The following is a 24,937-nucleotide window of genomic DNA, read 5'->3' as shown; positions in this document are numbered from 1 at the left end:
TGAGCCTCTCTTATGGTGCAGCTAATGAGAATAGAGAGGTAAGTATCTGCTCATTGTTTAAAGCTAGTAACTTTAAGATATTATTTGGACTAATACTGGTTGCGATTATGATGATGATACAGACATATATTGTATATATGGGATCACTTCCTAAAGGAGAGTACTTTCCAGCAGCTCATCATGTTACCATGCTTCAAGACGTTGTTGGGGACAGGTGAAATCCGTGTATCTTCCTTTTTTTTTAAATCTTTTAACTCTTTTTAAATTCACTTACTGTTTTAATGTTTATATAACTCGGTTTCTTCCAGCATCGAAGAAAATATATATATAAGAAGTTATAAAAGGAGCTTCAATGGATTTGCAGCCAAGATCACTGATTCTGAGAGACAGAAGTTGGCTGGTGAGTACTGCAAAATGATTTTCTCTTTGGAAAAAATTCAGTACATGGTTGATTCAATCATAGATCACAATTAAACTTTCTTAATCCATGCAGCAATGAAAGAAGTAGTATCAGTTTTTCCAAACAGAATGTATCAGCTACAGACGACAAGATCTTGGCGCTTCATGGGGTTCAACAAGACTACCGAGAAGCACCGAAATTCAAAAAGGGAAAATGATCTTATCGTTGGTGTAATTGACACTGGAATTTGGCCTGAATCAAAAAGCTTTAATGATGAAGGTTTTGGTCCTGCTCCAGACAAATGGAAGGGTGCTTGTAAGGGTGGTCGAAATTTCACATGCAATAAGTAAATTTCTCTAAAATATTTTTGAAATAAAAGCAATACTTATAGCTTCTTTATGTTTTAATGAGAGATTGTTGTGTCAAAATTATTAACAGCAAAGTTATTGGAGCACGATATTACACGTCTGATCCCACAATAGACTCTGCGAGGGATACTGAAGGTCATGGATCCCACACTGCTTCCACAGCAGCAGGAAACAAAGTAATGAATGTAAGTTTTTATGGAGTGGCTCAAGGTACTGCAATGGGAGGTGTTCCATCTGCAAGAATTGCTGCATATAGAGTTTGCTCCGCTGATGGGTGTAGTTCAGAGGCTATCTTGGCTGCTTTCGATGATGCTATTGCTGACGGAGTTGATATCATAACGATTTCGATAGGAGGAGCATCTGCATCAGAATATACCCAAGATCCCATTGCAATTGGTAGTTTTCATGCCATGGCTGAAGGAATTCTCACTGTGAACTCCGCAGGAAATTCTGGTCCTGAAAGTGGATCAGTGGCAAGTGTATCGCCATGGATGCTTTCTGTTGCAGCAAGCACTACTGATCGTTCCTACATCACAAAAGTTGTTCTTGGGAATGGAAAGACTTTAGTTGTACGTTTCGTGAACTATCTTCCACATTAACCAATTTGATTTTCTTCATACTATTAATTCAGTTTTCATATGTTGAAATTAACCACACCCCACTCTAACTTTTCATACAGGGCAAATCTATTAATGGTTTTAGTCTACACGGGAAAAAATACCCGTTGGTATACGGGGAAGATGCCACGAAATCATGTGATGAACCAGCTGCTAAGTATGTCTTGTTCATAAAATGATTTCAGGTCAAGGGTTTTTGGTGAAGTACACTAGTGAAGTAAGAAACTTTGTATTGAATTTCAGGATGTGCATTACAGGATGTCTGGATACTGATTTGGTAGACGGAAAAATTGTGCTATGTGATAGTGCGGGAGGAGCTCCTGTTGTTCATTGGGCTGGAGGTGTGGGATCGGTGCATCAAACTGAAATGACCGAGAATGTTACTTCGGTTTCCCCTATACCTGCATTGGCTTTACTATCACATGATTTTGGAACTATCAAAGCATATTTTAAATCAGCTAAGTAAGGATATGCATTACATCTTATTAAGGATAATAGTCATTAATTGAAATACTGAATTTAGCTAAGTTATTCTTATGCAAATTTTGCAGGAAACCTGTGGCAGAAATACTGAGAAGTGAGACTAGAAAAGATACGAATGCTCCTGTCGTTGCTTACTTCTCTTCACGCGGGCCAAATCTCATTGCACCAGATATTTTAAAGGTACATACAATTTATAGCCTATAAGGTACTTCTTTGTATTCCCATGTCTACAATCTATCTATGCTACTAGCTTTTTCTGATATGAAGTGTTTTGATGTAATGCAGCCAGATTTAACAGCTCCAGGAGTGGATATCTTGGCTGCATATTCACCTCTTAAAGCACCCACAAATGATCCTTTAGATACACGACAAGAAGATTACAATGTAATATCTGGAACCTCCATGTCTTGCCCACATGTGGCTGGAGCTGCGGCTTATGTCAAGTCATTTCACCCTGATTGGTCTCCTTCCGCCATTAAATCTGCACTAATGACAACTGGTTTTCTTCAATTTCCTAATTTCTCCATCCATTTTACATCTTTTCGTTTGTTAATTCATGTTTCTTGCTCAATAAGTTAATGATATTTTCCTTTTTTTTTTCTTGCAGCTTGGAAAATGAGACCTTTGAAAAATGCTGATGCTGAATTCGCTTATGGATCTGGGCATGTCAATCCATTAAGGGCTGTTAATCCTGGACTTGTGTATGAAGCTGATAAAGGAGATTACATAAAAATGCTTTGCGGGTCAGGCTATGATTCAAATATGATCCGACAAATATCAGGAGACAAAAGTACTTGTCCTGAGGAAGTTGATAAGTCACTGGTGAGGGATCTTAACTATCCTTCAATGGCTGTCAAAATTGACAAACCACAAAAGCCATTCAAGATTGTTTTCCAACGAACTGTCACGAACGTTGGCAGTGCAAGCTCTACTTACAAGGCAACCGTTTCCTCGAATCTAAATGTTAGCATCACGGTGGAACCCCATATTCTCTCTTTCAAGTCTTCGGACGAGAAGAAATCTTTCAGTGTTACTGTTGCTGGGGAAGAATTGAAATCTCCAATATCTGCATCTCTGGTCTGGTCTGATTCTGTCCATAAAGTAAGGAGTCCCATTGTTGTGTACAGTAAATCGGTTTAAGATTTTTCAATTAGTAGTTGCTCCTGTCATCTTTTGTTTTCTCTTTAGCTGTAATTTGTCTTTTTTTTTCTTATAACAATAATTTTAGCAGTTTTTTTTTCTCTAATTTCTTCATAATTTATTTGTTTTTTAGATTTGTGCATATAAACATAAATACTAGAATTAGAATCGAAATTGAGATCAAAACATGATAAAAATAAAATTTTATTCATCTTGTATCGCGTTAAAACTAATTATAAAAAGTACCGAAAAAAACAGACTATCGTTTCAAAAAAAAAATAAAAAATCAACTGGCCTGTCCTTCTAAAACTGCAAAATTTCCCTTAACACAAATCCGACCTTGTATGATTAAATTCTGTTTCCTAATAAATTAAATAATAGTATAATACTATAGACTGTATATATATATATATATATATATATATTATAATTCTGATTTGTCAGTTATAATTTTACAGCAACAATATTTCAGATTTAAAAATTTGAGTTATAATTATATATATATACATAAACATATGTGTATATATATATAATTATAAATCTAATAATCATATAGTGGAACTGCCCTGGTCATTTTGGTTAGTTACATATAATTTATAAAATATATTTTTAATATATATATTTATAAGTATATATTGAAAAATTATATTATATTGAAAATTAATAGTCCGAACCGGTTTAATTAATTAATTAATTTTTTTACTTAATTTATTTGTTTGTTCAGTCAGATTCTTGTTTGGTTTTACTCTCCCTTAGACCACCACAAAATTTCACGAGTAGCTTGAGAAATGTGAAGAGATTATTTCCCCAGCAGCTTCACAATTCATAACCCCTTCAAGGTTCCCCCCTCTGGAGACTCAAGAACTTACAAGATTACAACCTCTGCAAATGTCTGCAACACGGGTCTCATAAATAATTCCATCAGATTTAGAAACAAGATGAAACTAATTCAAAGCTCCAAAAGTGAAAACCCTAAAAAGAGCAGGCAACGAACAAAAAACATAATAAACACACCAGAAGCCAATAAAGATTAAAACGCCAATAACAAAAAAAATAGAATTACATATGTTTAAAGAATAGATAACTTGAACAAGTAAAACCAACAATCACGAATCACACCACTAACAAAGCATTTAAGAGAAACAAATAGAAGCAAAACCCTTCCCTAAAAAAATGACACACCACCGCCTATCAAGAACCCAGTTCTGGGAGCAGCAGCAGCAGCAGCTGCGAGAAGGAGATGACTTACAACTATGAGCACTAAAACAGACAACTAAACTATCAACCAGACATCTGAAAAGAACCAAGCCTTTATTATACTCCATATACTGGCACCCCATTGTTGAAACCACCAGCATCTTTCACTTCTTCTTGACGGCAGATTTTGTCACCTTAGCACCAGAAGGATCCTTCTTCTCCACATTCTTGATGACACCAACAGCAACAGTCTGTCGCATGTCCCTCACAGCAAAACGACCAAGAGGAGGATATGCAGAGAAGGTCTCCACAACCATGGGCTTGGTCGGGATCATCTTGACAAAACCTGCATCTCCATTCTTCAAGAACTTGGGCTCCTTCTCAAGCTCTTTACCTGACCGCCTATCAATCTTGGTTAGAATCTCAGCAAATTTCACAGCAATGTGAGAGGTGTGGCAGTCAAGCACTGGGGCATAGCCATTTCCAATCTGCCCAGGGTGGTTCATGATGATAACCTGGGAAGTGAAGTTTGCTGCCTCCTTGGCAGGATCATCCTTGGAGTTGGATGCAACAAACCCACGTTTCAGATCCTTCACAGCAACGTTCTTCACATTGAACCCAACATTGTCACCGGGAAGAGCCTCTTGCAGAGCTTCATGATGCATCTCAACAGACTTAACTTCGGTGGTCAATCCAGAGGGACCAAAAGTGACAACCATACCGGGCTTCAGAACACCAGTTTCAACACGTCCCACTGGCACAGTTCCAATGCCACCAATCTTGTATACATCCTGAAGTGGGAGACGAAGAGGCTTGTCTGAGGGCCTCTTGGGCTCATTAATCAGGTCAAGAGCATCAAGAAGTGTTGGGCCCTTGTACCAGTCAAGGTTGGTTGACCTCTCAATCATGTTGTCACCCTCAAACCCGGAGATAGGAACAAATGGAATCTTATCAGGGTTGTATCCAACCTTCTTCAAGTACGAGGAGACTTCCTTCACAATTTCATCATACCTTGCCTTTGAGTACTTGGGGGTGGTGGCATCCATCTGTCCAAATAATAACAACCTAGGTTAGGTAAAACAATATCAGGAAATTCTAAGATCCACTTCTCAAATGCCAGTATAAATTTCAGACACCTAAAGAAAATATGTAAGCAACAACAAACCTTGTTGCAGCAGCAAATCATTTGCTTCACCCCAAGGGTGAAAGCAAGGAGGGCATGCTCACGGGTCTGACCATCCTTAGAGATACCAGCTTCAAAACCTCCAGTGGTAGAGTCAATGATAAGGACAGCACAATCTGCCTGAGAGGTGCCAGTAATCATGTTCTTAATAAAGTCACGATGTCCGGGGGCATCAATAACGGTGCAGTAGTACTTGGTGGTCTCAAACTTCCACAAGGCAATATCAATGGTGATACCACGCTCGCGCTCGGCCTTGAGCTTGTCAAGCACCCAAGCATACTTGAACGACCTCTTGTTCATCTCAGCAGCCTCCTTCTCAAACCTCTCAATAACTCGCTTGTCAATACCTCCAAGCTTGTAAATCAAGTGACCAGTGGTAGTCGACTTTCCGGAGTCGACATGACCAATGACCACAATGTTGATGTGAACCTTCTCCTTACCCATAGTGGTTGCTTAGCAGAAAACTGTTCAATGGACAAAGATCAAAACAATAAGTACAGTTTATTCGCCATTCAGAAGCATAATCAACTAGTATGCTACAAAACTAAAATTTCAGAATGAGTTGATTCAGTCAAAGTACGCATCAAAATCAAAGTAAATCATCATACCTCTCATTTGGGTTACTTAAGTAATGGTAATAAACATATTGCCACGAATCTTTCAAAACAAACACTGGCAAAAATATGTCCTTTTGGATCAGCAGGGAGAAAGATTGCCGATAAAAACAGGTTTCCACCAAACATTCAAACTCATACCCAAAACAACAGTAAGCTTTCATGTTTAGGCATATGTCGGATAAAAGATCCCCCGATAAAATTCAATAAAGAGAAGCAGAATACGCAAGTAACTGACAAACAATTAGGCTAATTACCTATAACATTAAATCAATCAAATCCCCACGCCTGAATCATATATAACCCAATAAATCCATTTTAAATCTGATTTAGCAACCAGAAAAAGAAAATTACGAAATGTGAATAAATTTCATTAAACATCACAATCATTCCAGCAAACCAAATAGAAACAAGAACAGGGCAACATAAATACTAAACAGTCGAACTTAAAAACCCATAACATATTAACTTCAGAACACAAAGAAACAAAAAATCCCATAGATACATAAAAAAGAACCAACCTTTACACCAGCGAAGCGGAAATGGGGGAGACGGAAATTTTTTAGCCTCTGCCACCAAGAGGATAAAAAATGAAGATCGAAGAGCAGAACAGGGAAGCGTTGACTCAAATCGTTGCTGAATCGACTACAATCGAGGCGGCTAGGCAGACAGAGGGCCGACAGAATGAATTTCTAAGGAGGTGAGGACCGGCGGAGTGAGAGGAGGAGGAAAGCGAACCTTGAGACCAATATATAGCACAACCCCAGGGTTAGGGTTTCTTTCTCGGCCGTCAGATTGATTTCTTTTCCCTTCAATCAACGGTTATTAGTCAGCCACGTGTATCAAACATACCTTTTTTCCCTCCGAAAGGATTAATTGACGCTCCTCGTATGCTGCGGCCCTCGTTCAAACTCGAAAACCCTAGACGCTCCTATTTTGCTCTTTCGTAGGTGGTTAATTTTATTCAACTGGCTGCTGGCTTTATTACTGGAATTAATTAAAATTTACTGACCATTTAAATTACGTTAATTGTTTTCTATTGACTCTCGTGTCTTATTTTGAAATTTTGAATTACCCTAATATTTCTAGTTGTATTTTAGTATTATCTAAGTCTTTATAAGCTATTTAATGCATGATGTTTATAAATTCTTCCAGCAATTATGGGAATTAAAGTTTTGATACGTAATTATAAAACATGTTTTTGAGAAGAAAATAACTCAAGAAAATAATAATAACTAAGTAATTAAATTAATAATATTAATGTGTGATTAATTTTATTAACTATCGAAAGTCATCCTTTTAAGCTGTTTTTTAATTATTTAAATATTATTTGCATTTTTTTTTTCTTCATCAAATGGAACCAAATTGTAATTATAAAAAAAAAAAAAACATCACACAAAATTGTAGTAAGTATCGAGTTTCAAACATTAAATTTAATAATCTACCTAAAATAAAAATACTCTTATTAAAATAGAATATAGAAATAAATTACTCATAAAAGAAATCATACGCAAGCTCATTTAAACGAGTTGGATTGATTTGAACTCCCTTTTAATCCTTCATATGAGTTCACAACAATTTGAATATAAGCCTTGTAGTTTTTAACAACTATATCAAGATGATAAAAAAAAATACTACAAAAATATAGACCAATCAAATCACTTATTAACTATTTAGGTATCGATATGCATTTTATCGAGAATACCCATCACTTGAGTGTTGTCGCACTAATTTATCTCAACTCAATTTGTTTTTTTTTTTCACTCAAACTAAGGAAATTCCAATCTTCGAGTTTTCTAATGAAGATATATTATTGGTTGCATAAGAGTTGACTCTTTTTTTCCTTTCTCATTTATCATATCAAATAGAACTGTTGATTTTTTTTTTTTGATCCAGAGTATCTATTGTATTTTTAAATATTATACTGTAAGATTCATGGATTTTTAATTTCAGAATCCGTATTGGAGATTTTTCGTTTCTTGATGGATGCGATTTTGGCAAGTTTCAAATCTTGCCAGAACTAGACAGACTAACCATTGATGATTTCAGTTTTTTCATTTATAATACTAGTTGTTTAACTTTTTTAATTTTTAGTTAAGCTCCACCAAAGTTTCTTTGTGATATTAAGATTTTGGGCTCTGGTTACTCTATACTTTTGTTACTTATTTTGCTCATGTTTCCTTTTCTACATCATCACCCGTGACCTAAACCTATCTCTTCCACTAGTGATCATTTGATTGTCGGCACTCCGTTTGGTTTGCCAAGTTTTACAATAGAAAGAAATAGATCTAATTAAGTTATAGTATCACTACCATGTCCATTATATCAACATGTAAAACAAACTAAGCAAAGTCTTTCGTATCCACATTTGCTTTGGTGCGAAACTTGGGCAATAACATATCCGTAGAGTTAGACAAAACTCATCATTTTCGTCATCCACATTCGTGTTGGGAACAAGGTTCATCTTTGTCGACATGCAAGTGCCAACATATGTTTCCATGTTCGTAGTTTGCCTAATCTTTTGAAAATAATTTATCCTCACTTGTGCTAGAAATATTAGTAACAATTGTTTAACATTACTTGGAGATCTCATGGGTCGTTGTATCTACTAGTTGTAACCATTTGCAAAAACCATGATTAGAAAGCCAATTCAACACTTTTTTGTTATTCATTTAATCTTTTTAAATAATCAATGCGATATACTTGCTTTGAAGAAATTAGTATAAAAAGTTTAATCAATAAATCGAGCTTAAATTAGAATACGGTTAACTACATTTGAATATGATTTCCCAAAAGTTTGTAATGAGAAAATAAAACCAGAACACAAGATGAGATTGATACAAAGTTCCAAACCTGAAACTTGAAAACGCAGGCAATGAGAAAAGAAAAAGCAATGTAGAGATCAATAAGATTAAAAGGAAATATGAATAAAAACATAAAACCAAATTAAATGTCTAAAAAATAGCAAACTATAAATAAATAAGAATAACAATCACAGGTCGCAGGAATAAGAAAGCATCCAGGAGAAACAAATAGACACAAAATCCTTCCCTAAAAAATGACACCACACCTCAACCTATCAGAAACCCAGTTCTGGGAGGAGCGGCAGCAGCAAGAAGGAGATTACTTAAAACTACTAGCCCCGCCAGCATCAAAACAGAGAACTAAACTATCTACCAGACATCTGAGAAGAACCAAGCCTTTATTATACTTCATACACTGGCACCCTATTGCTGAAACCACCAGTATATTTCACTTCTTCTTGGCAGCAGATTTTGTCACCTTAGCCAGCACCGGAAGGATCCTTCTTCTCCACATTCTTGATGACACCAACAGCAACAGTCTGTCGCATGTCCCTCACGGAAAAACGACCAAGAGGAGGATACTCAGAGAAGGTCTCCACAACCATGGGCTTGGTCGGGATCATCTTGACAAAACCTGCATCTCCATTCTTCAAGAATTTGGGCTCCTTATCAAGCTCCTTACCTGATCGCCTATAAATCTTGGTGAGAATCTCTGCAAATTTCTCAGTAATGTGAGAGGTGTGGCAGTCGAGCACTGGGGCATAGCCATTCCCAATCTGCCCAGGGTGGTTCACGATGATAACCTGGGAAGTGAAGTTGGCTGCCTCCTTAGCGGGATCATCCTTGGAGTTGGAGGCAACAAACCCACGTTTCAGATCCTTCACAACAACGTTCTTCACGTTGAACCCAACATTGTCACCGGTGTTAAATTTAATAATTTTTTATTTGTTTAGTTTCAACATTGCAACGTGTATGCATGGATTTCGAGCTTTTTAATTTTATCGTTTGATTTGATGTAATCTGTTTCTATTATTGCATTCTTATATATACAAGCAAGAAATGAAATGAGAAACAGTCTTTTCTTCTCCAAAAATATAGTCTTTCTGAAAATTGCAAAACAGAGGCTGTTGCATAACCTTGCTCTGTTTCGTTGTCCCTCTCTCTCATCAACTTTCTCTCTCCAAGTTCGCTCATTTACAGAGTTTCCTTTAAAGCTCATTTACTTACGATTAACAAGTGGTATCAGAGCCCTTATTTAAGGGACCGGTAAATCAACATACCCTCGAAAAACCGATGACATCCACTGGAACCTCACCTCCCCCACACTTCAACGGAGAAAATTACCATGTATGGGCAATGAAAATGAGAGCCCATCTAAAAGTCTTAAGTCTGTGAGATGTTATTATGGATGACAGCGATCCTCCTCCACTAGGGGACACTGCCACTCTAAACCAAATCAGAAGGCACGAGGAAGACAAGGCCAAGAAACCAAAGGCTATTGCTTGCCTTTTCTTAGCTGTCTCAGATAGGGTGTTTTCAAGGATTATAAACTTCGAATCACCAAATGTTGCTTGGGAGAAACTGAAGGAAGAGTTCGATGGGGGAGTCAGAAGCAGGAAGATGAAAACCTTGAGACTAAAGAGTGAGTTTGCATTACTCAGAATGCAAAAAAATGAACCAGTGAAGGACTATGCCTCCAAACTCTCGGATGTGGTAAACAAAATGAGGCTGATTGGGGAGGATTTTTCGGAATCAAGGGTGGTAGAGAATATTCTTATCAGCTTATCCCCTAAATTCGAGTCTAAAATCTCAGTCTTTGAGGAGCTTGCCAACATTGAATCTATCTCTTCAGCTGAGCTGATAAACAAGCTTCAATCCAATGAGCAGCGGGTAAATATACATGTTTGGCAACATACCGAGGGAGCCTTAATTTCAACTCAGATCAAAGGTAGCTCTTCAACACAGAATCAAAAGGAAGAAGATGAAGAAGATAAAGCAGAAGGGATAACAAAAATGAAAGCCACCCGCCGCCGGAGAGCCGACCGCCGCCACTCACCGCCATACCGAAGCAATTTCTGGCCGCCAAACAAGGTAAAAATTCTACCACTTGCTCAAAATTCGATTCTAAACCCACCTATGGCCAAATCGGAGCGAAAGCACCGGCCAATTGGCCAGAAAATTCCGTCGAAACCCAGCGGCAGCACCGCAGGGTGTCTCGATTTTTTCCTCCGACGAGGCCCTTTTCGATTTCCGTTCGACGTGATTTTTCACCTTTATGATCACTGTTTCCTCCTCTACAGGTTGACCAGAGCAAAACACCAAACTGCGACGTGAGCCGGATGAGCCGCCCCACCGCCGGTAAGTTTTGGTTTTTTGTATTTTTTCGGCCACTGAGGGCCCCAAGTGTGTTTTCTTATAGGAACCGATGCAAGTTTGGCTGAATTCAACCGAAAACGGCCAAAAACAGCCAACCCAAGGTGGATTGCCGCCGTGCCAAAATTCTGAAATTGGCCGAATAAGATCTGGGTCTGATTTTAGGTCATTTGGGACATGTATAGGTACCGTAAGCGCATTTCAGTTCCCAAAAAAAAAATTCAGGAAATCTAGGCACTGCCCGTAGGCGCAGTGAAAATCTAGTTTTCGGTGTCAGATCAGGTAAGGACCCCTCATCCTATTTCCTATCATAGAATTGAAGTTCGAATAAATGATAATATTGTATTTTATACAAATTAAACAGATATGTATAATTAATTATGGTTGCTAATGGAGCCCGAACCGGACATATTTCTCTGTCGATTCCTGTTTGATTTATTTTATAGTTTAAATGCATTATGGTATCTGGTTTATCTATTTTATGGTTTTAAATGCATGTATCACTGATTACTTCACTACTGTTTGATTTTATGAATCTAAAATATGCTTACTTTGTTGGATGTACGTTACTTGTTTATATATTCATGTTTGAGTTGGTAACGGAAACTAAGGACAAATAGGAATGGGATGTGATTTGATAAATAGATGAGATGACAGTCTCACTAGATATCCTGGGAGATGGCGGACGGACCGGGTTCATAGAGAACCCTACCATGAACATTGTCTCATACCGGACGGGGTATGGGGACAACTCACTTCACCCTCATACCAGACGGGGTATTGAGGTTTATCGTTTTGACACTCATACCGAACGGGGTATGGGGACGGTCCTGAAATTAAGTTTGTTAAGAAAAATAGTTCACGTGTAGCGAGGACCCCTATGGATCCCCATGGATACTAGTAGACTGATAAAAATGGGCAATTGTTGTTTGATAATTTGAATATAAAAGTATGATATGTGCTATGTTACAGATTATATATGAATTCATGATATTTATAATGTTATTCTTTCCATAGGTTGTTTTTATAAATCTCACTGCGGTAAGTGGACGATAAATAGTTTGATTATTGATAAATGAATTTGTTTAAATCTACTGCTCCATTAGTTGTTTTAATTTTCTACCAACCTTTACTTCTGTGACGGTGATTAGTATGATGTCCTTACTGGACTAGTGTACCTCATTCCTTATTTAACCATTTCAGATCAGGAGGACCTGATTCCTGAGTCCGATCCACAAGAAGACGGCGAGTAGATGCTACATACCTTATAGTTTCCTTTATTTTTCTTAATTCTCGTATTCCTTTTAGAGAATTTATTTCGTGATATTGTTTAGTATTTTTAAATTATTGTGTAAGGGATATTAATCTTAATCTTTTATTTCGCTTCCACACTCAGATTATTATATATATTTTCTTTTGAATTTGCGGGGCCGTTACAATATATCTTTAATTTGGAAAGGGAAAATAAAGATTTGCCATCAAGGTTAAGTTTTAAGCCATTAGATTAAAAAATTTACGTCATTGATAGCAAAAAAAAAAAGAGATTTTATATTTAATCAAAATCATATTTGATAAGATACCTAATGATCAATAATTATTTCTTTGAAAATTTACTTCGTCGTCCATTGACTTATTGTAACCCTTATTTTTCTGTTCTATTGTTTCTTACCATGTTCTTATTGTAACTCAAATGATCTACTTTTGCTTTCTTATTATAGATTCCAATATGTCCAAAATAAACACAATTAGTGTTGGATGCAGAGGAAGAGATCTCTTGGCCAAAAAAAAAATGGTTTGTTCTTATAGTCGTTCTCTTCCACATCTTTCTCTTTCAAATTTTTTTGTTGAAAATTTCGGTGATGTTGTTGTCTCATCTAATGGTAATTGACTTGTAAATTGGAAAATGCTAGATCTCTTCAGAAGAAACACCTTTAAGGATTTTGATATTGTTACTGGTAACTTTTTTATCAATTATTTCAAAGTCATTGTCTCCAACCATAATGTCGATCTTGATTATTCGATTTTATCATATTTTTTCATGGATTGCGAGCGTCCTCTCTTGTTTAACGATGAAAACATACATTTTCTATTAATAATAATGACCATCTGCAAATTATCTTATCATTTAATGAGTGCATCACTGTTTCATTTGCCAACATCCCACTTCCACTGAAATACATCTTTATCTTATGTTGCGACACTCCACTCCCGTTGACATTTTTATCGGAATAACTCATCCAACGGTGCTCTACCCTCGCCAAATTATACGTTCACTTTCCCCATAACACAAACCTTTTTTGTTCATTACATATTTTCATTGCCCGAATATAGATCATTTTGAATGAATTAAGTCTACTTTTATAGTTGTCCAAGAGTTAGTCGTTCACGACAATCAAAAGAAGAGAGATACCAATAAAGTTGTATAGGTATATGGACTCTATTTGTGAATTATTTAGAAAATAACAAAAAAAATATTAAATTTCTTATATCAATTTTTTCATATCAATTTATTAACATTAGAAATCTTTTTTTTTATAAATTCTCTTAATATTTTTATTTTAATAAAAAATGTCAACAATAAACCGTCAAAATTTTAAGCTATCACATTCTTGAGGCTCTTGAGATATTTCTGTTAACATAATTGTAATGTAGACAATTTAAAAAGATCGTGCCTATTATAAAAAATATTTTTATAAAAAAATTTAGAAAAAAGAAACAAGATCTATGGAATAAAATAAAGGCGAAGTTCGTACAACTATAATTCAATTAAAATTTGAGTATATTATTGATTCGTACCAAATCAAGTGAGAACAAAAAGTCTCATCTTAATAGTAGCTGAATTGATAACACGAAAATTATGACATGTAAAAACCAGTCTACTAATTAAGTAAATAAATGTGGTAACAATTGAACTAATGCGCTAAAAACATAATACAAGGTTACATCTCCAAAGCAGTATGTCATACATTTCAATTTAGAAATCTCTTCTTTGTCAAAAAGGAAAGCATATTCCAGATTTAGATCTCCAGTCCCAGCTCCACAGGTGTTAAACAACAAGATGCAAGAACAATGTCTAAGCATAGGATCGATGTCTATGACGGTCCTTATCCCTCGAAGAATAAGAGGAGCTGTGGTAATCGCGATCTGAGAAAGCACAAACCTCGTTTGTTATACCATGTACATAGACATCCAGAATGCACATCAATAGTCGAGTTAAGAAGATAAGTAAAGAACATACCACGGGAAGAATGATGTCTGGATTTCTCTGAATGCCCTCCTGCACTTAAGACATTTATAACCATCAATTATAAGGAATCCAAGAAGCGTGAATCAAAAGCAGGGGGGCATCAGTGTAAGGAAGTTAACATATTTGTGGCTTTTTTTCCTTTAGATTACAAGTCAACAGCTTATAAACTAAATGGTCCAAAAAAAAAACATTACCGTTACTTTTCTACCAAACCGGCTTATAAGCAGGTTCTATCCAACAACAAAGCCAAACCAAACACAATAGTACCATAAGAATGCAAACTCACCTGAATCCTTCATCCTCTCCTTGGAACGATGACCTCGATCCTTGGCTTTTTCTCTGTCCCTCTCAATCTCGTCCTTCTCTCGTTCTCTGTCAGAATCCTTGCCCCTGTCACGATCCCGAGCCTTCGATCTTTCTCTTTCCCTATCTCGATCCCTGTCTCTTTCCTTGCTCTTCTCTCCAGACACCTCAATTCTTTCAGACTTGGATTTTTGCACCAAGTTGCTTGCCTCTCCTTCGGTAGGCATGTTCTTGAATTTATTATCATTCTTCCTAGACTCCTTCACTTTGTCTATGGCTGATTTTACCACACTCAATATTTCGTCGCCTGGACCAGAATCTAGACTAACTGCTGGTGCAGCTACCTTCGAATTGATATCACTACTTGCTGGAGGGCTAGACTGTGGAAGTTCCTGCGAATCATCAACAGAGAAAATTAAAGTTCTACCTTCACAAAATAGTTCTCTGCCTCAAGCAGATAATAAGTTTAATTTTATGCATGGAAATCTTTTACTCCGAATCTTTAGCATTAATACCAAGTGCTGTAACCCAAATTGCAAGTGATGCCCGTCATGAAAAGAAAAAGGAGAAAAAACACCAATTGTTTTTTCTGAGAGATGGCAGCATGGGCTGTATCAGTTTACATATTTGTAAGGTGATGACAAATACCACATGCTATTAGAAAAAATCTTGTATAAAGCAAAAAAATAATAATAATAATTCACCTTTGAAACTTGTTGAGACTGTGAATCCCCAGTTTTACTGGAAAATGTAAATGGATTTCCCTCCTTGCAGACTGGTATATACTGTGCCTTGGGAAGGCTGTACAGATGAGCTAGAACCGTACAAACTTCATCAATGCCAGACTTATCCGCATCAAATGCTTTCCACCATGGTGGACTTTCAGGAAGGGGTACTTGGAACCTACGAGCAGCAGCATAGACAACTCCACATGCCACAACCTCACTCTTGAACCGAACACACAATGTTGTACGCAAACTACTCCCAGGAGAGTTGATGGACAATTAAGCCAAAGAAGCAGAGCATATTAATGAGTTTAACTTAAGAGAGAATAAAATTAGTGACTAGGAAAGAAAAACACCATCATCTGTGCAGTTACAGCAGCAACAAAATAAATAAACAAGTTATCCCTAGTATTAAGCAGTCCCTGGCACATTCAAGGATCATAATAGATATGAACGATTAGAAATTTTTTTTCAAAAAAATCCATTAGACACGAATGATTAGAAAATCTTAGAGGCCCAAAGGAAACAAAAACAAGAAAATCCATCAGAAAATACATACATATATAATTAAAGTATGCTAGTTAGAAACAACTATGATTACAATCCACCTTCCCATATTAGTTAGCTGTTGCAAATGTATAGACCAAACCATGCCTTTCATCCTATATTTGATTTACGTATTGAAAGAGTGACGAGAAACAGTCTTTCTTTTGCAATGTGATATGACATAGCACTGTGGACAAGACTGTTTGATACTTTTGGACTGACTTGGATTACTCCGCCCTCGTTGGAGTGCTTTTTTAATCCAACTATAGGGAGTTGGAGTGAAGAAGGTAGAGCGACCTCTCTAGCAAGGGGCTACTTTACAGAGATGTGGATGATTTGGTAAGAGAGAAATTACCGAATCTTGAATGATCGCTTTTGTAGGAGCCTATATGACATTTTTGGCTTCCTTTTCAACCAAGGCTTCTCATAGGAAATTTTCTAATATCGAGCTCTCCATATCGTGTAGAAACTGGGGGGCTATAATTTTTGAACTTTGGTGAGATTGCCTGTACACTTGGTTTGCACTTGGTTTAATGTTTTCTACTTGTAAGTTTTTCGGAGGATACATTAACCATCATATTGTAATTATGTCTTTCTCATCTTAATAGTACAAATTTTTCTATTCAAGAAAAGTACCACCTATCCTCTTTGCAGCTCCCATTGTTGCTCCTCCTGATTTCCAATCAAAGCAGTATCTTCCCATACTAAAAGCCTTAAAAAGTGGCTAACTAGAACTATATATTTTACCACCATAAAAAACATAATTTTCAAACGCCAAGCTTGCGAACATTACAGTGAATACACATTTCACTGGCAAATGTAGTGAAAAAAAATCTTGATTATGTTCTATAACTTTTCTTCCATCTTGCTTTCTCTGTTTTCAAAAGTCAATAAATCACACATTTATCTCCCATCCAAGCTCTCCAATAAGTTTTCAGGACTTATCTCTGCTAGCCCTAGATCAACTTCTAAGTTCAAAAAAATTCCCAACATTTCCAGTACGATATCCATAATTTCGTATCTTTGCTATCTTCAAAAACTAGTAGAATCCTCCATTGTTTTGACAAGAATAAGGAGAACAAGATGTTCTAGAAAGGGGCTTTTTGCTGGATTGTGGATCTTGTGATCAGGAAGAATTGCTTTAGGATAGTCTTCCAGGTATCTCTCTGGGCTAAAATTGATGGTCCCCCAAAGGGTGTTTCTTCATCTATTTAGTAAAGAGAGTTGGCAGCTGTTTATATTTAATGTTGTTTTTTCAATATTTATTTTTCCCTATTTAGGATGATCTTTTATTCACCATAGACATACAATGCTCTTCTCTGTTACTAACATTACATCTTCTATTAAAAAAAGAACTAACAAAATTAGTGACCCATGTGCTTAAATTTCTACCTGTCAGCAATTTTTTTATTGAGACAAAAACACCTACGAAATGACTACTAGAGAAATTGATCCGCAATTTACATCCCAAAATTTAATCTTTGCATCTGATTTAGCAGAGAGGCCTCCATAAGCCACAGCACCACCCTTGGCTACACAAATTTGCACAATCAAAGCCAAGAGAAACTAAAGTCCGGAACACTTGTGTGCCTTAACTCTTATTACTACCACATCAGAACCCTCAAATTTTAACATTCTAGGTCCATCAATTGTATATAGAAATTCTCTTACACCATACTGTAATCTGTTTATGAAGAAATTAAAAAAAAAAATGTTCCACCAAGTGTGTGGGAGGAAAGATAACTGTGGCCAGACGTTCTACTGATTGACCAAATACAACCAAATGTAGGCCGAGAATGCTTGCATGGTCAACATGCCACCTCAGAGGCTGTCAGAATGGTCCCTCAGGGCAGAAAACTTTTGGAAATTTTTGAGGAACTAATACTATGTAAAAAGGATAAAGTCTCTGGTCCCAATGGCTTCAACATGAAATTTATTCAAAAATTCTAGTACATAATAAAAGAAAATATTGTAGAGCTCTTCAAGGAATTGCATTGAGATTATTTGTTAAATCCTTAAACTCTTCTTTCTTGATACTTATTGCTAAGGTGGATGAAGCAAATAATATCAAGGATTTCAGACCTATTAGTTTATTTGGAACACCTATTATCTTATCAGGAAGGTAAAATGATGGCCAAGATAACGTATAGAGTGGTTGGCAAGTGTCAATATGCTTTTGGGAAAGGAAGGCAAATTATGGATATGGCACTTGTAGCTAATAAACTTGCGGATGATCTATTATTCCATAATAGTGAGGGAGTCCTGTGTAAGTTAGATATGGAGAAAACCTATGATCATGTAAGTCAGGGCTTCTTTGAGTATATGCTGACGAGAATGGACTTCGTGGATAAATAGTACAGTGGATTAACTCCAGTCTTATTACAACTAAATCATTGGCGGTCAAGGTGAATGGGGTCCATCTTTCTTCAAGACCTCCAAAGGGTTGAGACAAAGTGACTCTTTATCTCCCTTTATCTTTATTGTTGTTATGAAAATATTGAATAAAATGCTGTTAAGAATTAAGGAAATGGACTTGCTTTGAGGTCTCAAAGTGGGAGAGGGCGAGTACATAGAAGAGGTAACCCACTTATTTTTTGCTGATGATACTCTAGTATTTTGTGAGCTGTACAAAGGGGCTTTGCTCAATCTTAGATGTGGGTTTCAAGTCTAGACGTCAATTTAACCAAGTTTGAATGGGTGAAATTGGGGAAAAGGAAGCGAAGCTGCTAGGTTGGCAAGTTCTCAAGTCATAAAAATGTGAAATTTGTCGATTAAGTACATGGGATTGCCATTGGGGACCAACTTTTTTTTTAAATAAACATGTTAAAGTGTTGATATTAACAAAGATACCAAGGGGATATCACCCATATATAAGATATTTACATGTCAATTAGAAAGTCAATGGTATTCCCAAAATTATCCAGTATGTTAATGTCTTGATCCAAAATAAAATAGTCAAAAGTGCGAAACCATTTACCTCTAATAATAATAATTTTGTACCAATTATAAAGATGTCAGAACATAGAATCTTATTGTAGCAAGGTCCCTAAGAGACTGGTGGAATGGAAAAGAAATCTCGTCTAAAAAAGGGAGACGCACCTTCATTAAAGGTATACTAGTCAACCAACTCATTTATTATAGGTTCCTTTTGACAATCTCAGTTAGTGTTGTTGAGAGATTGGAATCAATTCAATGTAAATTCCTTTGAGGTGATTATGAGGATAAGAAAAAGTACCACTTCCTAGTAGGGGATAAGATCAAAAGCCAGTGTCAGGATGGTTTAGGATTGAGGTCGTTTGTGGAGATGAACATGATTTTACCAGGTAAGTAGCTTTGGAGGTTCATAAAAGAGAACAACGGTCTATGGTGGAAAGTGACATAGGCAAAGTTTAGTACCATAGATGGTGGATGTTATTCTGGAGAATTGTCAATGCTACATGGGAAAGGATATGAAAAAAAATATGCATGGGTAGGGATAAATTTAAGGAATGCATCAGGTAGAAGTTAGACAAAAGGGAAAGAATTAGTTTCAAGATTTTCGGTATTGCACGATACAAGACATCTCGGTTCATGAGTCATTCAAAAACGTTAGGGGGAAATGGTATGTGGATGTGACAAGAAAACTCAATGGTTGGAAAATTAATGAGTATGAATCTCTACTAAGTACACTATCTTTTGTCTCAATGGACAAGAGTAATGACCAACCTGTCTGGACTCTCAATTCACAAGGACCTTCACGGTAGGTCTTGCATGGATCACAACATACGGGTTGTCATTACCCTTGTTGGCATATAAGTTAGCCAAATTTCTCAGTATGGACCATGACATCTGTATGTCTCAATAAGTATGGAATGAGTTTAAAAATACAAAAGATTGTTTTCAATGTTTTTTCCTACTTATGTACTACATGCACATGGGATATACATACCCAGACATATATATACAATTATACATATACATCAACAATATGCACTTGTAAATATAAACAATATTTATCGTACACAAATACAATCATAAAACATTGAAATTAAAAAGAAAATTTTCAACTAGCAAACAGATTAATTAATTTTCCAATTTATCTTCTTAAAAGAAGCCTCAAAGTCATACATCTAATTAATTTTAGATTTCCGTCGAAATTAGCATTTCGTGTCTAACATGAGTTACATATTGTTACAAATAGATTTTGTTATAAAAAATTAACAGAGTCAAAGTTAACTGGAAAAACCTGGAAAACAAAATTCCTGATTCTTACTCTAAAAGTTGTTCTCTGAGTGGAACATAAAAAACTCATTTCATTAGCCAAGTCCAATCAAATTGAAAAGAACATGCAAGTGATTCAACTGCATGAATAAAGAAAATCTAGAAATGAAGCAAACATATAAAAGCAGCCATAAAACATATAGAAATAAACGTAAAAAATCATTATTAGTCATATTTTATAGAAATACCTATCATTTGCTAGATTCCAAGCTTCTTGTGTTAATTCTGGAGGCGTTTCAAGGGTTGCAAGGTAGTTCGATATGAACTTGTGAGGATGCTCTACGTGACAAACAAAACCCATCTCTTTCAGAATATGTCTTTCTGTCCGGCTTATCTCCATCTTCAAGTCTGAAAATTTCTTTAGAAAAAAATTATAGAAAAGAAATTAGGACATTGACTCATGACAATCTGAAAATAGAACATAACATGACTTCTTGAAAATTTTGTACAGCCTAAGCTAATCAATATAGAAGAAAATAACTTGTTTTTGTATAAGAAAGGAAAACAATTAAGTTACATGATGAAAAATTCGAAGCTTTGACACTAAAGGGATAAAAAGGAGCAACACTTAAGCTGACTCATCAAAAGAAGAGTTCGTGATGCAGAGTTTGTACTTGGCTGCATCCCTTTCGCGCAACACTCATATATGGTTTTTCATATAAAAAGAAATGAAAATATAATATCAATATCTAAGTTGATAAATTTCTAACCTTTGAATATAGATCCAAATGCTCTATGGATAAGTTCTCCCTTCTACACTCCATTCTATGGAAAACAATGATAACTTGTCTTGCTTTTCTAGGACTTTCTTCCAGCTTTGATGCAAGCCACACACAGCTAGCAGCAACCATCTACAAGAAATAAACCAACCATATGGAAATGGTAAATAATGAAAATTTTCAATGAAAACGTTAACATTATTTAATAGAGGGAAAAAAATGTTCATTGCTCAAGACAGTTTTTTAATATAAGGTCTTTTAGGAGCACCCACCAAGTCTTGAACTCTTATCTTCTTAGTAAACAGGAAATAACCACTGTACTTAAATATCAGTGGTTATAAGAGGGTATGCGGTTATGAGAGGATAAATAGGGCAAAGTTAGAGAAATAATGACCTTCACATCAAAACGAGCAAATGATTTCTTGCAATAGAAACGCTGAAATATAACCTGTCCAGTAGCCATTACAGCTTGCGGCCTGCAAATAACTAAAGCTAAGGAGAAGCAGCACATTGCATAACAAAAACCATATAGGACTGAATGTTACAGGTAAAGCAAACACTAAATAGGATACAGTCTGAGCAAAATGCCACTTTCTTGGATGAGATCACATCCATAGATTCTAAGAGTAGTTTCAGTAGCTTCGTCTATACCATCTTTACGAGATGGTGTGTTCATTAGCTGCTCATGTGTCAAGTAGAAATTATCGATTGCTGTGTATATCATTCTCTTGCTCCGCAAACCTCAACAAGATTTCTATCTGGGAAAACCAAATAAACAAATCAAATCCCAAATCCAACATTAATAAGTATTGCCCAGAATATACAAGAAAGGAGACACAAACATAAAATCAAGAACTTTCTCTGATAAAAAAATCAAGAACTTCCACTTTCCCAGTAACTGAACAAAACGCAATATTTTTAAGAGGCATAAACCAAATTCCATAAAAAGAAACCCTAAACTTTGCAAATCCAAATAAAGAAATTTCCAGGTAGAATCCACTTTCTGCTACTCCCGAGACACGATGTAATTAGACGATCAAATATGACTGTTAGCAAGAATATTCAACATAAATACAAGAGAAGGCAATAGTTAACAATAATCAATGAATCTGTAAGCCTACACCAGCAAACATAAAAAAAGGTAGCATCATCACTCGGAAATGACATGGAACCAACACCAAATGACATTATTAGTCAGACTCTCTTGGGCAAGGAGATGGCCTGATATCAGTTTACATAACAGGTTTAGTATTTGCACCTTGTTCGGATGTCTAACAAATAAACAAAATACCGAGCAAGTTGTAAATATTTTGGGCTGGTGTACACATCCTGATCACCATAAACCACAAATAAAAAATGCATGAGATGTGTCACACCCGTTACGTGGAAGTAAAACTCGGGAAAAAAATGAGATTTTGCAATAAATGCAAAAAGAAGTTGCTACTAATCCATTTGATGTGGGATTAGATACCCGAAATATGCATTGGTCTAAATAAGAGGAACCAAAGCATCCATCTAGTGGCATAGGCTTTTGAAATTATTCAAAAAGAACTTGCATAAAGTAAACCATCAAAACTAAAAATCAACTATGTAAATATAATAAATTCAATAACCAAATTAAAAGCCAAACCTAAAATGATATAAATTCAAAAAGATTTTTAAACAAAGTACATATAATCTACCAAATAAAACATGTTGAATATACTTTATTCTTTAAACCTAAAGTCTAGACCCACTAATCATGCACAATGAGCACAAAACAGCCTCATGCTTTTTGTTCCCATTATTTCTAAGAAAGCATGCATCACATCACCTTTTTCATTCCAAATGCATGCAGACAGCACCCCCCTCCCCCCCCTTCCCACCCACCCCCATAAGAATGTGAAACTAGGATAGTGAATGGATGGGGAAATGAAACAGCCCTAAATTCAGTTTGTTCACCTTCAGAACAGCATGCAACACGTTTATTTCCAACCTTAAATCCCACCAAACAGCCCCCAATATGTGAAGATTAAAACAAGGATTACAACAAGCACATAACAGTTTCTAGCTTTCTCATTTTAGACTCACTGAACAACAATAATAACTCGTATCATCATTAAATATCAAATTTGTTAAAAGGAAAAGGAGACATAACAACAGCAGATCCAAACAGCCCTTGACATTAAAAACAGTCCCTATCTTCCTCATTATTTCATATCCAAACCAGAAGTAACCCCACTGAACAGGTATGGCGCAGGCATAAACATGTCGCATTCAACTTGGATATCCAAGTCAATGAATAGCCTGTAAAGTTAAATGGACAACCTTGCATTTTAAAGTCAACCCAGCTTTAAGATATTCTAAAAAATAAAGGTACAGTACATCTATAACTCCTAAAAGAAAAAGTACAACCACTATTAAAATGCAAAATAAACCTCAAAATAGATCCAGGAGTTAGGAATATCAAGACAATGACCTAGGGCATTTCTAAAGTCTTTGAGAGGATTTACAACCAGATCCAAAAAGGAAGGGAACATAAAAAAAAAAACAAGCTTCACCATAGAACTGGTATCCCTAAAAAATAATTTAACAACAGATTTTGAGAAGACAAATTGAAGAATGATGAATTTAAAACTTCCAACTAGGTTTGAGAGGCAAAACAACATATCTCTTTGATTTCAAGCAAGCAAAACTACATTAAACCCATTATAAATTTACTCATTAAAAATGGGGTGATAAAACGTAAACAAAGTCAGAGGAGATCAAAACAGTATTCAAAAGAAATCAGGGGCTCAAGCAAGCCATAACAGTTTTGAAGCCTTAAAACAGAACCTAGAGTATCAAAGGAAAACGAGAAAATATGCAAGAGGTCTTCGTTTCAACTCAAAGCAATCAAATAAACCAGCAAACCTTTCATTTATCTCATGAATATTTTCATCAGGTTATCAAACTAAAACTTCCTCTCTTATCCTATCACTCAGTAAAAGCATGCTTCAACTCATAAATTCAACCAAATTAAGTCACACTGTTCCATATACTCAACAAAAATTAAGCAATAACGAACTCGAACTCAAACAGTTCAATTCTGTAAAAGTCCATCATTCATTCTCAGTTTCCACGACAACACAATGTTTCCATAAAACATATTCAACTCCCTCTACACATCATACCTTCGTAGAACTCATTCCGTAGTATGACATTTCAATTGGTGCCACTTCTTCCTACATCGTACCTACTAAATCATGCTTTCACCAATCAAGATATTTCTGCTAAACGATTAAGAAAGCATGCATCAATCAAGTTTGAGTGTTTACAGAAATTTACGCTAGGGGTACGGATCGGAAATACCTTAAACTTTCACTGTTCGGTTACCCTCTCCACCTGCCTTGCTGCTCTGTTTCCTTCTCTTCTTCAACTCTTCTTTGGCCCAGAATGCCCAGCTTTCTTCTCCCTTTCCCTCTCAGCCTTTTCTTTCTTCTCAGAACATTCTCCTCTTGCTTTTTTCTCGTCACATGCCTCGAAAATCCCCTCCTCCTCCACCGATTCCCCTCTCTCTCTTCAGCGTTCCCCCCCTTTTCCTCTCCAGCTCTCGGACCCTTTTTCCCCTCAAGCTCGTCTTCGATTCCCCTCTGAATTTTCCCCGTCATAAATCGTGTAAACATGAAAACGGCGTCGTTTTCGAGTTTTGAATAACACGACGCCGTTTCATGCTCGGAGTGTTTTGAACAACAGCCCCTCCCCACTTTATAAATTAAATCTGGGCCGAGCTCTTCTCCTCCCTTCTATTCCCGTTTCTCTTGCTCTCTTTTCTTCATTTTCTTTTCCTTCTTTTAACTCCTTTTTTTTTTCTTTTTTCTTTTTTAATTCTTCTTTTATTTCTCTTCTTGTTATTTATTTTTCTTTTTCTTTTTTTTATCTTTTCATTTTCTTTTCCTTCTCTCTTTTTTCATTTTTCTTTTCCATTTTTTGTTCCTTT

General features: G+C 36.1%; 4 protein-coding genes across 9 annotated transcripts; 1 reads left to right on the top strand and 3 right to left on the bottom strand.

The window, feature by feature from the left end:
• The first annotated feature begins 743 nt into the window (after positions 1-743).
• On the top strand, positions 744-3,050 carry LOC110812090 (subtilisin-like protease SBT4.5). Its single transcript, XM_088212331.1, has 6 exons — positions 744-1,337; positions 1,448-1,542; positions 1,629-1,847; positions 1,937-2,048; positions 2,154-2,367; positions 2,476-3,050. Exons 1-6 carry the CDS (start codon positions 807-809, stop codon positions 3,006-3,008), a joined length of 1,704 nt encoding a protein of 567 aa, XP_088068457.1. The 5' UTR covers positions 744-806; the 3' UTR covers positions 3,009-3,050.
• Positions 3,051-4,032: 982 nt separating this feature from the next.
• LOC110812120 (elongation factor 1-alpha-like) lies at positions 4,033-6,688 on the bottom strand. Its single transcript, XM_022038799.2, has 3 exons — positions 6,524-6,688; positions 5,371-5,852; positions 4,033-5,251 (listed from the first exon to the last, which is right to left on the bottom strand). Exons 2-3 carry the CDS (start codon positions 5,830-5,832, stop codon positions 4,370-4,372), a joined length of 1,344 nt encoding a protein of 447 aa, XP_021894491.2. The 5' UTR covers positions 5,833-5,852; positions 6,524-6,688; the 3' UTR covers positions 4,033-4,369.
• A 2,403-nt stretch (positions 6,689-9,091) lies between these two features.
• On the bottom strand, positions 9,092-9,732 carry LOC110812089 (elongation factor Tu C-terminal domain-containing protein; the record flags this gene model as incomplete). Its single annotated transcript, XM_022038767.2, has 1 exon — positions 9,092-9,732. A coding segment is annotated over one exon (447 nt), but the record flags the coding sequence as incomplete, so codon positions are not given.
• A 4,208-nt stretch (positions 9,733-13,940) lies between these two features.
• On the bottom strand, positions 13,941-24,589 carry RCY1 (arginine-rich cyclin 1). Of its 6 annotated transcripts, none has more exons than XM_088214279.1 (10): positions 24,310-24,589; positions 24,132-24,230; positions 21,552-21,737; positions 21,374-21,455; positions 20,971-21,111; positions 20,449-20,618; positions 15,434-15,707; positions 14,713-15,121; positions 14,418-14,461; positions 13,941-14,323 (listed from the first exon to the last, which is right to left on the bottom strand). In XM_088214279.1, the coding sequence occupies exons 3-10, from the start codon at positions 21,701-21,703 to the stop codon at positions 14,063-14,065; spliced, it is 1,533 nt and encodes a 510-aa protein (XP_088070405.1). In that variant the 5' UTR covers positions 21,704-21,737; positions 24,132-24,230; positions 24,310-24,589; the 3' UTR covers positions 13,941-14,062. The 6 variants fall into 6 exon arrangements, with proteins under 6 accessions (XP_088070405.1, XP_088070402.1, XP_088070403.1 ...); XM_088214276.1 differs by having other exon boundaries at positions 24,132-24,227; XM_088214277.1 differs by having other exon boundaries at positions 24,132-24,196.
• Positions 24,590-24,937: the final 348 nt, after the last annotated feature.

This window comes from Carica papaya, chromosome 2 (assembly GCF_054855325.1).
Source record: "Carica papaya isolate Zhongbai chromosome 2, ASM5485532v1, whole genome shotgun sequence".
Taxonomy (NCBI): Eukaryota; Viridiplantae; Streptophyta; class Magnoliopsida; order Brassicales; family Caricaceae; genus Carica; species Carica papaya.
The sequence above is the reverse complement of the archived record's forward strand: the minus strand, read 5'-3'. Positions and strand labels throughout refer to the sequence as shown.

Bases quoted from the DNA above. Each gene is read 5' to 3' on its own strand.
- LOC110812090 (XM_088212331.1), top strand. From the start codon at position 807: ATGAGAGATTGTTGTGTCAAAATTATTAACAGCAAAGTTATTGGAGCA. The intron at 2,049-2,153 runs GTACATACAATT...GATGTAATGCAG, and splicing joins TTGCACCAGATATTTTAAAG to CCAGATTTAACAGCTCCAGG. The intron at 2,368-2,475 runs GTTTTCTTCAAT...TTTTTCTTGCAG, and splicing joins ATCTGCACTAATGACAACTG to CTTGGAAAATGAGACCTTTG.
- LOC110812120 (XM_022038799.2), bottom strand. From the start codon at position 5,832: ATGGGTAAGGAGAAGGTTCACATCAACATTGTGGTCATTGGTCATGTC. The intron at 5,252-5,370 runs GTTTGTTGTTGC...TTATTTGGACAG, and splicing joins TGATTTGCTGCTGCAACAAG to ATGGATGCCACCACCCCCAA.
- RCY1 (XM_088214279.1), bottom strand. From the start codon at position 21,703: ATGATATACACAGCAATCGATAATTTCTACTTGACACATGAGCAGCTA. The intron at 15,122-15,433 runs GTGAATTATTAT...GATGATTCGCAG, and splicing joins AGTCTCAACAAGTTTCAAAG to GAACTTCCACAGTCTAGCCC. The intron at 14,324-14,417 runs GTATGTTCTTTA...GTGCTTTCTCAG, and splicing joins CAGACATCATTCTTCCCGTG to ATCGCGATTACCACAGCTCC.